We start from the raw sequence: 18,566 nt of genomic DNA, 5'->3' as shown, positions 1-18,566 counted from the left end.
TTTGGAGACCCCCACCTTGAACACCACCACAATGGACAGCTGAGAGAAGGGAGGGTAAAAAAAAGGATATGAATAAGGCTTCTAGTTCTTAAAGTCAACCATTATTGAATCAGAAGTCAATGTGGTTTAGCAAGCACAGGCTGAATGAGTGAACAGGAGTTTGGATGAATTCAAGCTGAAGCAGGATGGGTAGTACAAGCCTAGCTCAGAGAGCACAGAGCAGCAGTGTCCATTAGGTTCAAGCACAACAGAACTCAAGAAAGATTTACAAGATAACTTTTTTTCCTCTAATACTTTCCAAGTGCCAAGATAAGACATTCATATGGATTTGGAGCAAAGAGAAGGGGGAAAAAAAAAGAACGTAAAAGCAGAGTTTATAACAACAAGCAATAGTGGGGCTCTTTTCACTACAAAGAAAAAGTAGGTAACCCACAGGTGATCCAAGATTAAGCAGATCAGTTGTGTAAATTTAGTGAGAGACTTGCCTTCTTGAGGTAGACCCAAGGTTAAGTGAATCTGAAGGAAGTGGAATTCACAGCTTTAAGTGACACTCGAGAATAAGGGCACACACGTTTACAGACAAGCTGCACGGTTACAAGAACACGATCACGGGGGAACAGGCAAGGTGGGAGGAGGGCCATCCTAAGTATGACACACTGGCATAAACTAACTGGCCAGTTTCTGTGCCGTACATTCTATATGACCAGCAGCAGCCTGAACAGGAAAAAGGGACTAAACTTTGCACTTTATTTCCAGGTGAATGATTGATCCACACTAACATCCTAAACAAGTTTTACATTTGTTTGGCTACACACTAAGAAGTTCAAGCTTGTTTTAAAGTATCTAAAGATAAGGATTGGCAGAAAATTGAGTTACCTCCTCTGTAGCTGTTCCTTCTGGCAAATGGACCTGAACAACATGCAGCCCAACCTATGAAGGAAAAGATCTTTAGATATTAAATCAATGATCAGATTGACAACTAGCAATATGATTGCAACATCAGTGTCGACCTGAGTAAAGGGGATGTTCTTTTCAATAAAAAGTATTGCAATATAAATTATAAATTTATCTCCTTAATATCGAGCCACTCAGTGGTAGCACTCTGGTCCATAAATCATAAAGTCACGAGTAGAAACCCCACTCTAGACTTGAACAAAATCTGGGTCAACAATTCCACCACGTGTACCAGAGTATTATTAGACTGTCAGATTATGTTGTCTTTCTGAAGAGACATTAAGAAAACCACGGTGGACATCAAAGAGCCCCATGATGGTATTTGAAAGGGCAGCAGAGTTCTTTGTGTCCAATATATAACACTCAACCAGAACGTGTTATCTGGTCCTTCTCTCTTTTATTGTTATTGGGACTTTACTCTGCTCAAACAGCAGTATTTCCTGCTTTACCACTTTCCTAAGGACATGTTATTAGCAGTAAAATGCAGTTTTGTGAAATGCGCATTATAAATAAAAGTTCTTACTGTTTCACTATACATAGCTTTCCTACTTGCCCATCCTGTTTACAAAAGCAACATACTGCAGATGCTGGAAATCCAAAATTAAAACAGGGGGATGCTCAATGTGGTCAGCCAGCATCTGTGGCAAGAGAGATGGAGCTAACATTTCTATTTTTCACTATCATATCTTTGCAATCTTCCATCCACGAGACCCCCTTTCGCTTTTGTCGCCATGCATCTTAAAAATTCTCATCTAAGTTTTCTATTTCCAATGAAAGGATATAAACCTGGCCTTCAACACCACCTGACCTGCTTAGTATTTCTGGCATTCTCTCAGTTGTTATACCAATTACTCTATCCTCCCTTTTCTACCAGTAAAGCACATGACCAGAGTTACAGGAGTCCATCAGCCCCTTCAGTAGCGTCACGCTCAGTTTGCATCTCTAGTCCATTAGCCTGCTTTGGTTCAATGACCCTGCATTCATGCACAGGAAATCAACCCGTGCAAAAAGCTCCAATGGTTTCTTGGGCTTCGATGTTTTTGAAGAGCTTTTCTTCCAAGATGCCCACTGTGCTTTGAATGTAAAAGGCTTGCTTGTTATCACCTTGAAAATGCACGAAATCTAATTTCGGAGCTCCCTTCAAGAACTCCCTCTTCCTTTCGAGTACCCTCCAGGAAATGAAGTTTGGTACCAGCAAAATTCATTTAAAGATCTTGATTGGATCATCCCTCAACCTTCTCAAGGAGCTACAGTAAGTTTATACAACTTAGCCTTGTAATTTAATGTTTGACGAGATTTGGTATGTCACCAAAGACTCTTGTAAATTTCTACAGATGTATGGTGGAGAGCATTCTGACTGGTTGCATCACCGCCTGGTGTGTGGAGGCTCCAACGTGCAGGATCGGAAGAAACTGCAGAGGATTGTAGACTCAGCCAGCTCCATCGTGGGCACAAGCCTCCCTGCCATTGAGAACATCTTTAAGAGGCAGTACCTCAAGGCGGCAGCATCCATCATTAAGGACCCTCACTATCTGGGACATGGCCTCTTCTTATTACTACCATCAAGGAGAAGGCACAGGAGCCAGAAGACCCACACTCAATGTTTCAGGAACAGCTTCTTCTCCTCCATCAGATTTCTGAAGGGTCCATGAACACGAGATCGCAATTCCTCTTTTGCACTACTTATTTTTGTAATTTATAGTAATTTTTATGTCTTGCACTGTACTGCTGCCACAAAACAACAAATTTCAATGACATGTCACTGATAGTAAACCTGATTCCGATTTAACCAGCGCAGTATAATTCTGGTGAATCAACAGTGGCAACAGACCCTTATTACAATGGAAACACAAGGAGTAGATATGGCTCCTCAAGTCTAGTCCATCATCCAGCAAAACTGTGGCTGTCCTGTACCTGGGTCCAGTTTCCCACTTGGACCCCATATTCTCAATCCCCCAATTCACCTAAAAGTTAATCCATTGCATCTGTGGCTATATAGTAAAACTCAGTCAATCTGCTATCTGACCATTCAGGAATCCTGATCATTTGGAATTTGGGTCACCAGGTGATTTTCACCACACTCTCTACCCTACCCCCAGACTCACTGGGGCCCTGGTTCCCTCACTCTCAAAACTGTGTAATACCAAGTAAAATATTAAAAATTTAATTACAAGTGTGCAAGTGCATTGGGGAATTAATAGGAATAAATCCAATCGGCTGGAAAATCCACCAGTCCGGCTCCAAATTATCGAAGTTTTACCGTATTCGAAGACTGAGTATTCAGTCCTCAGAGTAGGGGACTCCAAAGATCTACTCTCCTGGAACATACACTGCTGATTCCTCACTTTTGTGATAATCTTCCCTGATCCAGAATCACCAGCCTGAGGAAAGACTCAGCATCTATTCCTATCAGGATCATCTAGGTCTCAGCACATCTAAAAATGATTAACTTGTTTCAGCATCTTCCTGCATTTCCTTCCAGTCAATCACATCGTTTTTCAATTGCATCTTTTTGGGCAACCCCCCGCTTCATCTCCTTCACCACACAAACTCTGAAGACGACTCACTGCTTTATTTCTGATCAGTATGCTCAAAGTCGAGTCGATTGTCATTCGCATAATTGCATGTATGCACAGGTACAGTGAAAATCTTACCTGCAGCAACATCTCAGGCACATAGCATACAAACAGCATTCACAAGAAAAACAAACAAATTACACACAATTTTTTATTTACAAGAAAGGACACAACGAGAGCAAAAAAAATTTTAGTGCAAAGTGGTCAAGGTGGAAAGGAAAGCGAACATGTGCCAGTCTACATTGGGAGATCAGCTGTGGAGAGTCAGTAGCTTTAAATTCCTGGGCATTAACATATTGGATGGCCTCTCCTGGGCCCTGCACATAGATGCAATCAAAGGAAAGCGCACCAATGTCTTTACTTTCTTAGGAGGTTCAGCTTGTCACCGATCATTCTAACAAACTTCTAGAGATGTACTTACTGTTGAAAGTATCCTGACTGGCTGCATCATGGTCTGCTATGGCAATTCAAATGCACAGGAATGCAAGAAGCTGCAGAGAGTAGTGGACTCTGCCCAATACATCACAGGCACATCCCTCCCCACCATTGGTAGTATTTATAGGAGGCACTGCTTCAAGAAAGCAACATCCATCATCTTGCATATTATGATTTGGAAGTTTTTACATCCTCCCCCCAACCATCATCTGAATTTTGTTTTGGGTCAACATACCTGCTTTATTTCCCTTTCACACCTTATTTGTCTTTCCCAAAATCAAATACTACTATCCTTCCACCAATTTTCAAACCATCTTCTAACTCACCGTCACTTCCTATCAGCACATGCCATCTAGTGGCTGGTGAAAGGACAAACCCAGGTCTTGGTTTTCCTTGACTGTGGCCCATGACATATTAAGGCTGAACTACTGATTGGGGATTTGCATGTTAAACTTCCCAACACTACAGTCATCGTGGGGGCAGGTCAATGTCTTAGTTCCCATTTTATTATTGCCAGTCACGCCTTTAGTCGCTAAGGCCCACAACTCTAGAATCCCCTCCCAGAACCTCTGCCACTCTTTTCTGCTCGAGGTCACTTTAAAGTCTACTTTTAATGACCCAACTCGTCATTTCCTCCAATACATTCTGGCATGGCATCAATTTTTGATTTTCTCTTGTAGCACCTTGGACATTAATGCTACATTAAGTGTGTGCAAATTGAAGTTATTATGCATCGTGCAAGAAGTTTGGAATGAACACGATCTCTTTAAAAACATTTTAAGCTCCTTTTAAGAGCCCATTTAGCTCATAAGTTCTGATCTGTAAATCTCTCCATGATCCGGCCCTCATTTCTGCATTGTACCCAGTCCTTTTCTCCACACGCCCCCTGCCAGTACAATCCATCTCATCCATGCTAACCTTCTGGGCATCAGACCATCTTTCCTTCAATCACTTCAATTGTTTGGACCAGCACACAAAAAGCTGGAGGAACCCAGCAGGTCAGGCAGCATCTATGGAGAGAAATGGACAGTTGATGTTTCAGGTTGAGACCCTTCATCAAGACTCACAAAGGGTCTTGACCCAAAACATCAACTGTCTATTTCTCTCCAGATTTCCAGCATCTGCGGTCTCGTCTCCCCAGTTTTTTGGCCCTCCCAGCTCCTCAGAAGATAATTTGGACTTGTATCTCACTGCAGTTTGTGGGATCATGCACTAGTGTTCAGAATCTTTAAAAACTCTTAGAAGTTAGCTGATTTAAATTTTGTTAACAGACCAGGATGAAATAATAAAACAAAAATAGTAGAACTGACAGCGATTTTAAGTGGCCAAGAGTCAGGCCCCTGTCATTGGCAGGAAGGGAGCAAGTGAAGATAGAAGACCATACTGGAGTATGATGCTGCCCAAAACCTGAAGGGTCCAGACATGGTGGATGGGGAGTAGGCGTTTCCTCGTGGGAAAAATCTAGAAATACAAATCACCGCTTCAAAATAAGCAGTCACCCTTCAGATTGACAGAAACTGGGAAAGGTTTCTTGACAGACGGATTGCCAGGCATCTATGATAAAGACCATGGATTGCAATTTCAGTTGTGATGCAAGCTGAGGGTTGATTAATTTAAAACTCATTCATGAGAAAGTGGAATACTTTAGATGGTTATATGAACAATTGAGACAGCAGACGTACTTCACTCCTTCCATTTACCCAATCTCAGACTTTCAGCAGATCCTTTATTCACTTTCCTCATGTATTCAATTTCCACAGAAAGCAGGTTTCTGCTCAATCAGTAGTAGCAAGTTCCATATTCTAACCATTAAATAGACAAAATGCCCAATAAATGGAGGCATTTGGATTTTCACACATAGGATGTATTTTTCCCCCCATTTCCTTGGCTCAACAGATCCACAACTTAAAGGACATCCTCATTCCTCAAATTAAAAAAAGCTCCAACTTGCTCAAACTCACCTGATAGCTGTAACTTTCCAGTTGCAGTAACATCATAAATCTTCCCACATTACCCAAGATTTTTAAGTATACATTATACAAAGATTCCCAGCTTAACCATCTCACTGTGTTTAAATTCCTTGAAATGAACCCAGTGACTCACTGACCTTTTGCTTTGTTGACCACAACACTGCAGTTAAATAAATGGGGGAAAGACAAACTTTAACCACAGGCAAGCACATTAATTTGATTCGATGGGAGGTTAGCAAGAAATGTATCAGACAGAATCTCAACTCATGAAAGAACTTGGGGGGGGGGGGGGGCAGGGGGTGGCAAAACAAAGATTCTTTCTGAATACACAGATGTGCAGTTTTGAGTGTGCTACCTGAAAGTCAGATGGATACAAATGAAATAATTTTTTCCACGTGTGGTGTGTGAATTTGTACTTGAAGCAAACTGAAAAGCAGCATGAAGTATGACTGAAAAAAATGCTGAAAATCTGAAATAAAAACAGGTCATATTGGAAACAGTGACTCAGGCAGCATTTGTGGAAAGAGAAACTAAGTTAATGTTCCAGGTCCAAGACCCTTTGTCAGAGCTAGTAGGAGAAACTAAAGTTAATTTTCAGTAGCAGAGAAAGCAGGGGAGGAGTAGTAGAATGAAGAGAATCTCTCCGATAGGGCGAAACCAAAGTAAAATAGCTCTCTGAAAGGGCCACAACAAGAAGATTGGTTGAATGGCCTCTTCCTGCTTTGAGCAACTATGATCTGTATTGACTCGACAATTCATTCAGGGTAAATGGAAATTAAAGTGAAAAATGCATGCATATTTAACAATTGGGGTTCATGCCCTATTCATGGGGTAAGAAAACTCACCTCTTTTGCCATCTTCTTCACCTCTGAAATATCACCATCTCCGGCCTAAAAGGTTAAAAAAAAACATTCCTTTCAGCAACTGGGAGGTCCAATAGAATTTACTTATATTTTGAATCACCTTTCAGAAAATATGCTTGGCAAAAACCAGAAGGAATTTTACTTGAAGGTTACTGAACAGGCCAGTGTAACGATGGGAAGATCAATCAGATTCAGGGAATAGCAAAGGGATTTTTACCAATATTGTAAACACAGGGTTGTAATTGCTGGCACTGTCATTCAACTGGACAAAAACAGGTCTATCATCATTACACTGCTATTGGTGGGAGCCTGCACAGATTTGACTGGTCGATATGACAGAGCAACTATACTTCACAAGCACTCACCTGGCTGTACAGCAAATGGGACATCCCAAATGGTGCAACAGAAAAGGCTTTTCTTTTTAAAAAGATCTTTTAGATACATTACCTCTCGTCACTCCTCCCATCAACTACACTGTTCTGCCCTAATTTTCACTTATCAAACTCATTCCACCACCTGTCTTCGATCCCTTGAAATTACATCTTCACTATTTACCAGTGTCCAACAGCCAGTTTTCTAACTGCACTTTGTACTCCAAGTCATTAATAAATCATCTGCCTCAGTACCATTCACCAATATCGTCTCTTGCATCTCAATCCAAATCTGTACCCCTGCTGCCGTTGTCCCTTTACCCCATGGACTTCAACTTTGCTGACACCCACTACGTGACATCAACGCCCCCACCTAACTGAGACATTTGTCATCTCCTCCAGCCCTACACCCTCAGGCATCCAAATCCCTTAAATTCTGGTCCCTTGCTCAGCCGTAAATTTAATCACTCCAACAATCATGCCTTCAAGTACAAGGGCTCCAATTCTGGAATACCTTAATAAATCCCCACCTCTTTCTCCCTTTAAGGTATATCATAAAACCTCAAGCATTTGGACACCTGCCCTAACATTTCCTTATTGGTTCTGCGCCAATTTATGTTTTATAGCACTCCTATGAAGTGCCTTGGGCTATATTGCAAACTAATGCAAAACAAAAGTAGTGACTAATGTTTTCAATTTTATTAGGAAGGCAGCAAAAGTCTTAAGAACTTTAAGAAGGGTTGTGGCACACAATTTTCTTGTGTCTTAGACTTGATGGGCCAAATTGACTTCCTTCTATGCTGGCTCACAGAGCAATCCCAATCCCCAGCTGATTTTCCCTACAACTGATTCTCCCCACATTCCCATCGCCTCCCCGTGTCACCAGAGCTGGGAGGAAGCAGTTCTACTAATTGCACCACTATGCCAGACACCAAGGGTAACACCCTCATCCTGGGGTTAGAAAGTTGTGGGTACGTCCAGCTCCAGATCCCCAAAAATATTTAGGGTATTGTTTCAGTGCAGAACGGACATCAGTTTCATTATTCATAACCTGTTCGCTCCCCCACCAAATGAGTGCTATTTGAAAAGAAGAGAATTTCCCGATCAATACTCATCTTTCATTCAATATAGAGAGGCATCTGGTCACTGTCTCATTGCGTTTATAGGACCTCACTACACACAATTCGCAATTCCTGCCACAGAGCAACTACTGTTCAAAAGTAATTTTTATTAAATTCACTCACATAGATGCCACTGCAGAATTTAATACCCATTCCCAGAAACACTCAAGAACAGCCTCCTTGTGAACTGTTAGAGGTCTATTAGGCAAAGAGCTCCAGGGCTTGGAGAATGTTTCCCCATGGCAAGATGGTGTGTGACTTGCAGGGAAGAAGCAGGTGTGAGAGTCCAATGCTCCTGTTGCAGTGGTTCTGTGGGATGTCAGGCAGTTCTCTGAAGCCTTGACAAGTTACTGCTGTACATTTTGTGGTTGGTGCAAACTGCAGAGAGTGGACAACAGTGAAAGGAATGAACCCATGGAGGAGGGAGTACCGGATAGGAAATGGGGAGCTGGGTGACAAAGGGGCAATGATGAGGGTTGGTTTGCCCTGGATGGGTCAAGCTCAGGGCATCATTAAAGCTGCACTCAGCTGATCAAGTATTCCAGCACACTCCTGATTTTCACTGTTTGGAAGCTGGAAAGGTTTTGGGAGTTGAGAGAAGTCTTTTTGCACAGAACGTTGTGTCTTTTTGGCTGTTGTATGCGTTTGACTGGTCCAGTTAACCTTCAGTTCAATGGTATCTCCCTGGACGTTTGGAAGCTTAAGGGTAGAGGTCAGTCATGGCAAAGTGCAGTTGATTGTCAAAAGGGAGTCATTACTTCTCTTGCTGCGAATGGTATTGCCCAGCATTTGTATGGTGGAATATTTGTCACTTAATACCCCATTCTAGAGTAGTCCAACTCCTCATACACATTGCTTTGTTAACCAAGGAGCCCCAAGATCTGAGGGGCAAGTTTTTCCACAGAGTGGTGGGTATTTGGAAGGAACTGCCAGAGATGGTGGTAGAGGCAGATACATTTACAATGCTTAAAAGACATTTGGACAGGTACTTTGAAAGGAAAGGCATAGAGGGATATGGGCCTAATGCAGGCAAATAGGATTAACATAGAAATTCTTTAGAAGGCACCCTAGATGCACAATGACTAACGTTGAACAACTACAACCAACTCTCTATGTGCTGTGTATGACTCCAGCCTATGAACTTCCCCCTCAATTCCCACTGACTTCAGTTTTACCAGGCTCCCAGGACCAGTTCTTCCTGACAGTACACCCACCACCTCCAACATCTGTCCATCCAGTGGACTTGGAGATACCCATGGATAATTATGGAGGAGCCCGAGACATCGACTGCAGATTATAGTTTAGTGACTGTGACGACAAAAGGCTTGATTGATCTACAGGACGTCCTTCCCACTTTAAGCACAAGCCCCCGAATGTAACCGTGAGAGGACTGAGAGTCCACTGGGCTGAGTATGCCTGTCGTTCTGAATCCAATGCTTAACTGGATGGACTTTGGGACAACCCGAGTCTAATGATTTCTTCATGCCTCAGTTAATGGCTTTTATGAAAGCCATATCATTAAAGTCAACACTAAAATACAACAGATGTGGGCAAACTGATGTTGCCTTTAGAAATCTTCCCCTAAAGAATCTTAACCAATCCCAGGGGGACTTAGGCAGTTGCCACCTTCTACCAGGTCATCATCCAGATTATCTGGTATGTAGTGCAGTAGTTGTTTACTCATACATTTTCCAAGTGGGATTACTAGTTAAATATTAATTGAAATGAAAATCTGGGACAATGAAGCAGCTCTCTTGTCTTAACAATCCAACCTGCTCACTAACATCCTATGACAATGGACAACTGCTGCCCTTGCCTGGTCTGGTTGTTACACAATTCCAGTTCAACATCCACATTACTGACCCTTAATGCCCTCTGCAGTGAGGCAGCAAGTTGGTCAATCAAAGACAACCAAGGATGGGAAATGGATGCAGGGCTTTCAGGTAACCACCAGAACCCAAGAATGAATAAATAAATACACATTCAGGTGCTGAATCTCAGCAAACTCACCAATCACAGCAACTGAAGTAATCCAGTAGCAAGAGACACTGCAACATGGCCAGAATATAGACCCCTGCAGTATTCTCTCAGATATGAGTTCACATCAGGGCAAGGACTGAACAAACTTTCTGATTGCTCAACAAAAGAAAACCTACCAAAGTACACCTGCTTTTCAAGCACCTTAAAACCCACCTGTAAAAAGGCCAGTCTCGGGTGAAAGCCAGGTTCACATTTCTTCAGAGCTACCAACTCTGCTTTACAATTCAGAATTATTTGCCTGTAGCAGAGGAAAAAATTCAAAATTAGTATTCAATCTCAAATTTGTAATCTCTCCACAGAAAAAAACCAAATGATATATATTGAATACACCTTTTATGGCAATTCATATTAGATTCATGGAGTAATACAGCTCAGAAACAGACCCTTTCGTCCAACTTGCCCATGGCAACCAAGATGCCCATCTAAGCTGATCCCACTTGTCCATGTTTGGCCTATATCCTTCCAAACCTTTCCTATATACATACTTGTCCAAATGTCTTTTAATTGCTGTTATTGCACCTGCCTGAACCACTTCCTCTAGCAGCTCGTTCCATACACCCACCATCCTCTGTGTGAAGAAGTTGCCCCTCAGGTCCCTTTTAAAACCATTCCCCTCTCACCTATGCCTTCTAGTTTTTGAGTCCCTTTACTTTTTAAATGCACTAACTCTACAAAAACTACAGTTACAGAGTACCAGCTTATGGTGCAACTCTGAAGTCAGAGCCCAAACTAATACAGCAACCCTGAGCAAGAACTCCCCCTCACTCATCTTTGTTGCAGAGCAAGAAAGTGACTCATTCGGGGTAAATTACAATTTTTTTTTATTGACAATGAAGTGGCACAATCTCAGACTAGAAATATCATTGTGCTAAAATAACTGCATACTCAGAATACACAAACAAATAGGCATGGAAGTACCATTGAAAGCTAACTGCAGTTATCAGTGGAGGGGGCATGGGGTGGAAGGGAGCTCATCGTTCCAGTGTACTGCACGTGGGCAGACACACACAAGGCCCCAAGACATATGACCATGACTCAAGCAGTCAGGGCAATAATCACCCACACTGCCTGCTGTCTGTGTGGAGTTTGTAGACCCTCCCTGTGAACGTATGGGTTTCCCTTGGACGCTTTGGTTTCCTCTCACATTCCAACAGGGTTAAAAGCTCAATAAGCCACTAAATTGTTCCCAGCATTGGCAAGTGGTAGAGCTGAGAGAAACGTGGGGAGAATAAAATGGGACAATTGTGAGTGGGTGGTTGATGGTCAGCACAGACTCAGTGGGCTAAAGGGCCTGTTTCTGTGCTGGTTCAGCACATTCTATTCTGAAAGAACCAAGGCCAGTTACAACAAAATACAAGTTTCTCTCAAAAGTTACAAAACGATACAGAAATCATAGCACAGGAAGCCATCCAACTTCTTGATCCTGTGCCCATCCAGCTCTTTAACAAGAATTGTCTAATGCTATTCCCAACATCCTTTTACATTTTTAATCAAAGATTTTCTTCATAGCTTCCTCTTTTGATCCCTACCATCAACACCCCCTAACACTGTCTGCATTTCAGTGGGAAAAAAAAACTCTTCTTCAAACTCTAAACATCCTGGTGCAACATCACCCAGGTCAATTTCCAAACTTTTCTTTGTTCAAATACTTTCTTTTAATGAAGAGCCCAGAACAATAGACAGTAATCCATGGCTTTGATTTTAGCCAAGCTCAGCAGTTGTCAGCATGTTTGAAGTGAAAGCCACTGTTAGAGCCAGTATTTGGGAGGATATGTTGCTGAATTACCAGATGATTCATTTAACTCATCTCAGCTTGACCCTAAGGGCATCACAATCTGTAGGTGTGCGCAGTCACATTCTCAGAGTCAGAAGCTAGAAGGTTCAAATTCCGACCAAGGGGCTCCGTCACAACATCAGTGGGAACTTTTGAATTGTGGTCAAGGATATGTTGAGTCTTGTTGCTAAAGAATCAGCTAACAGTGACCATTCCCATGGTAGTGAATTTCAACAGACAGAAGATGCAAGAACAAAAGCATAACACAAATAGGCCATTCAGCCCCTCATTCCTGCTCCAGCATTTAATAAGATAATGTTGGATCTTTTACCCCAGCTCCATTTTACAACTTTAATCCCATATCCGTCAATCCCTAAAAATCTATCATACATGGAGATAGCAGCTTCACAGATCATTGTTTGGCAGAGCCCAACTAGACTGATGCACCACACAACCAGTGAGAACTCATCTTTCAGGCAAGACATTAAACCAAGGCTCCAATGATTCCTCAAGTGAATGAAAGAGATGCCATGGCACTTTGAAAAGAGTTATCATGGCTATTATTTATCCATTGACCGTGACTGCTGAATGGCCACTATCATGTAACATACAGCAGGGCACACAATAGTGGTCACATTTCTTACATTACTCTTCACAAGTTTGTCATTGGACTGAAGTCACGAACAGAGTTGTGCAAATGCAGCTGACGTTTACTGCTTTTGAAATAAATAATTTTGTGTGAAAGGAACTATGCTCATCAGGCAATTACTTGCTCTGGGGAAACCGCCAAGAATCAGCAATCAACTTAACAACCTTTCTTGATGAGGAATCCACGATCCAAATGGGTGGCTCTGTTCTCTGTTACTGAACCAGTTCTGTTTCTCAGACAGCAACCATAGACACCAATGACTCACCCCCACAGCCATTCTTCATCTACTGGCCTGGGACAGTGGGCGAGATGTTTCTCTGTGGAAGACAACAGAGCCAAGCCTTCTCCACCACTACCTGGCCTTCCCACACAGGACGCGCCAGTAACAGAGGCCAGGCTGATCTCTCCCTCCTGTATCTGGTCCATATAGAATTGGACTGACAAAGATCTCTTCACCCAGTGACCATCTGAACAATAAATTTAATCCTCTGCCCACAATTAGGGCCCTATACACCCTCTTCCCCTTTCTACCCCCTTTCCTGAATGCCAGTTTTTCACCTCCCCATAACCCTTCAACTTCTCCACAGCCCTTTTAAACCATCCTTACTCTTCCAAACCCCCAACTTATCAATTGATTCCCCTTTCCCTCTTCCATCCTAGGACCTCATTAAACCCATTTTCCTCCAATCCCAGGCGCAGTTTATCATCCGTCCTCCACCCCTTTGCAGCCAAGAGTACTGGATACAAAGATATGGAAAAAGACAACATCGTAGCTGTAGTACTAAGCATTTGTGCTCCACAACTCATTGGGCTTCTAGCAAAATCGTTCCACATCAACACCACTCAATAATATGGAAAATTGCCCAGATATGTCCTGTTCATAAGGAAGAAACAATCCATTCCAATTAATCACTGCCTTTGTCTACTCTCAACCAAAGTGAACAAACAGGTCATCAGCAGTGCCATCAAGTGGCATTTACAAATAAACTGCTCACCAATGTTCAGACCAGGTCCCACGAAGACCACTCACCTGCAGCCACATAGCCAGAGTTCAAACATGTACCAAAGAAATGAATTCCAGGGATGAGGTGAGAGTGACTGCCCTTGACATCAAGACATCATATGACTGAGTGTGGGATCAAGGAGCCCTGGTAAAACTAAAGCCAAAAGGGAAAACACTCCAATATTTGGAGTCAGACCTCGCACAAAGGAAGACTTGTGGTTGTCAATCATTCCATCCTATCACTGCAGAAATTCCTCGAGGCAGTGTCCCAAGTCTAACTTCTTCAGCTGCTTCAATGGCCTTTCCTCCATCATGGGTTAGAACTGGGGACATTGGTGCAACAGTCAATTGCATCCTGAACTCCTTAGCAAAATTAAGCCCTCCATGCTTGGATGCAGCAGAGGCTAGACCAGGAATGGTCTGATAAGTGGCAAATAACATTCATGCCACACATGCCATGGTTACCTCCATCCTTAACAGTCAATGGCATTACCATTGCAGAGAGCATAGCATCAACCAGAAAGCTAACAGGACCAGCCACAAGCACCAAAGTTACAAGAGCAGGTTAGAGCTGGAGCATCTTCTGGAGAGTGATTTAGTTGCCAAATCCATGAAGCCTTGCCCCAATCTACAAGGACCAAGAGAGTGACTCTGCCATTCCAGGAGTAAATCTCCAACTGCGCTCAAGAACTTCACCACCAATTAGAACAAGACAACCCAACTGACTGGCACTCCATCTACCACGTGAGCAATCAGTCTCTCCAGTGTCAATACATGGTTGCTCCAGCATCACTGGGTCCAAACACAGGTAACCAAAACCCAGTAAGATCTGCAGTACTTCAAGACAATAAGTAGCTCCAGAATCACAGGGGCAAAAATGGATGGGAAATAAACAGTGGGCTCCCTTCACTCAACTTTGTTTAACCTGCACCCACACTCCACAGTACAACACCATGCAGATGACTCTGCCACCACCCACCCACACCCATGGACAACTCCCTCCATCCGATGGTGACTCCAGCTCCCTAGCAGACAACTCAACCTCACCTGATACCAATCCTCTCTTTCCTTCCTTTTTTTTTTAAAATCAGGAAACTGCTGGAGGAACTCAGCTGGTCAAGGAGCAAAGGGATGGTCGACGTTTCAGGTTGAGACCCTGCATCAGGACTGAGAGTGTAGAGAGAAGATAGCCGGTATAAAGAGAGGAAGGGGCAAAGTAGGGGGCTGGTAGGTGATAGGTGGAGCCAGGTGAGGTGGGTGATGATGGGCAGATGAATCCAGGTGGGGGAGGGGGAGTCTCTAAGCAGAGGCTGGTAGGTGGTACAGATAAAGGGGGAAAAAAAGTTGCGTGGAGCCAGGGGTAGGGGAAGAGAAAAGAGGAGAGGAGAGGGGGCAAGTAGCAACAGAGACTGCCTGCAAGGTGATAAGTGGAACCAGATAAGGGAGGAAATGATGGACTGGCAAGACCAAGCATAGACTAGGTGACTGTTTTGCAGAGCACCTATGCTCTGTCCACAATGGCCATCTCCAGCTTCTGGTTGCATGTCATTTTAACACTGCTCTCCATTCCCACACTGACCCGTCTGTCCTCAGCCTCCTTCACTGCCACAGCAAGACTAAAAACAGATTAGAAGAACAAGACTTCATGTTCCCCTTGGGTAGTTTACAACCCAATAGCATAAACATTGAATTTTCCAATTTCAGGTAATGCACACCACCTGTGAGCCTTTCCCCACTCCTACTGGTCCACCTAGGTTCTCTCTCCCTTTGGTCACCTTTCCCATTTCTCCTCCTCCCCCATCCCCGCCACCTGTTACCCACCCCCCCCCCCCCCCATCATCCACACAACCATCCACCTGGGTTTCTTTGCCCTTGGCCTACCCTTCCTATCTCCCATCAGCCCTTCCTTATCTGGTTCCACATCACCTTCCAGTCCCTGTTTCTATCTACCCATTCCCCCCACCCTACCACCTTGCTCCATCCCAATTCTGCCCTTATCTGTTTCCACCTATCACCCACCAACCTGTTTCCACCTTCCCCACCACCATCTGCCCATCATCCCCTCCTCACCTGGTTCCACCTACCAGCCCTTTTCCACCCCTCCCTCTTTATCATCAGGATCTTCCCCCTACACTTCAACGTTGATGAAGCGTCCCTTTGCCTCCACGGATGCTGTCTGCGCCCACGGACTTCCTCCAGCAGTTTGTCTTTTTGCTCCAGACTCCAGTACCTGCAGTCTCTTGTGTATCCTGTTTAATCCCTCTTCTCCAGCATGCATCCCTTTGTTCTCCTCTCCCCAAACCTCATTAACCCCCAAAACCGTGGACACCTCCACTCTCAGCCAGAAGCAATTTCTCATCTCTTCACCACTAGGGTCCAGAACCAGATGTATCCTCAGCCATCATTACCCGATTGTCGACGCGTCCCTTCAGAACTTCCTGTGCCCAAACCGGCTGCCCCATTTCCTATTTTATATTAGCGTGTAGACAGTGGAAAAAGTACCACACGGGCTGTGAAAAGCTAGGGTGAATTCTTCCCAATGGGACGCGAAAAATGCTACAAAAATACAAGTGTAGCCCATGCCCCAGCCCGAACCCCTGTAGACTCCCAGCCCGGGTTCCCCTTTACCTGATGCTCCTCATCACGTCGGTGCAGGGGAACTGGCGGCCGGTTGCCGGCGCCTCCACGGTCCCATCCTCGGTCCCGAGGGCCGTTAAGCGGTGAGCGCGGCCCCGGACCCCGGCCGGCAGCCGGGAACAACTCCTCACCAGCAGCGTCCACATGGCCCGGGCGGTGAAACAAAAACTGCGGCGAACCCTCAGCGCCAATCCGCCTTTAGCCCCGCCCTCTTAAAGGGAACGTGTCCGGCCGCCGCGCCAAAGCCACTCTCTTCCTCCCGCTGCTCAGCGGTGGTCTCTCGCCCGGGCGCCAAGACCAACTCTTGTGAAAGGGTCGGCGCCCATCCCAACCCGCATAAAGGACGGTAGTCCGCAGCCGATTCCAAGGCCAGCTATTTTGAGGTCAGTGTTTGAATAACTGAAGTAGTTACACACTCACACTAATTGCTGGAGGAACTCAGCGGGTCAGGCAGCATCAATGGAGGGAAATGAACAGTCGATGTTTCGGGCAGTCCTGATGAAGGGTCTCGGCCCGAAACGTCTCCCTCCATAGATGCTGTCTGATCCACTGAGTTCTTCCGGCATTTTGTGTGTGTTGCTCCAGATTTCCAGCATCTGGAGTCTCTCTTGTGTCTCTGAAGTAGCTGCTATGATTCAGTATTATCTATTCATGAGCAATGTGTAAAGTGACAATGCTATCCCCAGATAGAATGGGGCATGATTTGGTTAATTCCTCTGTCAAGTAAGCCTGGTGACCGAGACCGAATTAAAGCATGAAATTCTCTCTTCTCCCTGCATTCCTGGTGATAGCACCCAAATTAGATGGAGAGATGTGTAATGTCTTTCAGTTTCCTCTGTTCTTTGATGTTGTTAATTAAACTGTTGATTGCTTGCTGTGAGCCCGTACGCGCACCCCATCCAGTTCATTGGTTAACAAGACTGTCAATAAAGCTCTGAATTAAATTGGTATTGGTTTATTATTGTCACTTGTACCGAGGTACAGTGAAAAACTTGTTTTACAAACCACATACCCGTCGTACAGGTCAATTCATTACACAGTGCAGTTACATTGATGTAGTACAGGTAAAAACAATAACAGTACAGACTAAAGTGTCACAGCTACAGAGGAAGTGCAGTGCAATAAGGTGCAAGGTCACAACAAGGTAGATCATGAGGTCAGAGTCCATCTCATCCTATAAGGAACCGTTCAATAGTCTTATTGCAGTGGGGTAGAAGCTGTCCTTAGGTCTGGTGGTACACGCCCTCGGGCTCTTGTATCCTCTACCTGATGGAAAAGGAGAGAAGAGAGAATGATCTGGGTGGGTAGGGTCTTCGAATACATTGGCTGCTTCACCAAGACAGCGAGAGGTAAAGACAGAGTCCAGGGAGGGGAGGCTGGTGTCCATGATGCGCTGGGCTGTGTCCACAACTCTCTGCAGTTTCTTGCGGTCCTGGGCAGAGCAGTTGCCATACCAAGCCGTGATGCATCCAGATAGGATGCTTTCTGTGGTGCATCGATAAAAGTTGGTGAGAGTCAAAGGGGACAAACCGAATTCCTTTAGCCTCCTGAGGAAGTAGAGGTGCTGGTGAGCTTTCTTGGCCGTGGTAGCTACATGATTTGACCAGGACAGGCTGTTGGTGATGTTCACTCCCAGGAACTTGAAGCTGTCAACCCTCTCGACCTCAGCGCCATTGATGTAGACAGGTACATGTACACCGCCCCATTTCCTGAAGTCAATGACCAGCTCTTTTGTTTTGTTGACATTGAGGGAAATGTTGTTGTCATGACACCATTCCACTAAGCTCTCTATCTCCTTCCTGTACTCCGACCCATTGCTGGAAGATATGGCTTACAACGGTGGTATCATCTGCAAACTTGTAGATGGAGTTAGAGCAGAATCTGGCCACACAGTCATGAGTGTATAGGGAGTAGAGGGCTGAGGACGCAGCCTTGTGGGGCACCACTGTTGAGGATAATCGTGCTGGAGGTATCGCTGCCTATCCTCACTGATTGAGGTCTGTTGGTTAGAAAGTCAAGGATCCAGTTACAGAGGGAGGTAGAGTCCTAGGTCTCGGAGTTCGGTGACGTTTGCTTGGGATTATTGTGTTGTTAAGGCAGAGCTGTAGTCAATAAACAATAGTCCATCGTAGGTGTTGTTACTGTCCAGATGCTCCAGAGCTGAGTGTAGGGC

At 44.4% G+C, this 18,566-nt stretch overlaps 1 protein-coding gene across 2 annotated transcripts in view; it reads right to left on the bottom strand.

Annotated features, from left to right (window-relative positions):
- The window catches only part of mthfd1l (methylenetetrahydrofolate dehydrogenase (NADP+ dependent) 1 like), a 151,919-nt gene extending 135,285 nt beyond the window's left edge, over positions 1 to 16,634 (bottom strand). The window contains exons 1-4 of one of the 2 annotated variants that reach the window (XM_052011374.1): positions 16,385 to 16,634; positions 10,484 to 10,568; positions 6,781 to 6,825; positions 877 to 930 (exon numbers count right to left, since the gene is read on the bottom strand). In XM_052011374.1, the coding sequence (XP_051867334.1) occupies positions 877 to 930; positions 6,781 to 6,825; positions 10,484 to 10,568; positions 16,385 to 16,539 (339 nt within the window). In that variant the 5' untranslated portion in view covers positions 16,540 to 16,634. The remainder of the gene's footprint in view (positions 1 to 876; positions 931 to 6,780; positions 6,826 to 10,483; positions 10,569 to 16,384) is intronic. The other variant, XM_052011375.1, reaches the window with a different exon arrangement.
- Between the last annotated feature and the right edge of the window lie 1,932 nt (positions 16,635 to 18,566).

Source organism: Pristis pectinata, chromosome 3 (assembly GCF_009764475.1).
Source record: "Pristis pectinata isolate sPriPec2 chromosome 3, sPriPec2.1.pri, whole genome shotgun sequence".
In the NCBI taxonomy this organism is placed as follows: Eukaryota; Metazoa; Chordata; class Chondrichthyes; order Rhinopristiformes; family Pristidae; genus Pristis; species Pristis pectinata.
The sequence above is the reverse complement of the archived record's forward strand: the minus strand, read 5'-3'. Positions and strand labels throughout refer to the sequence as shown.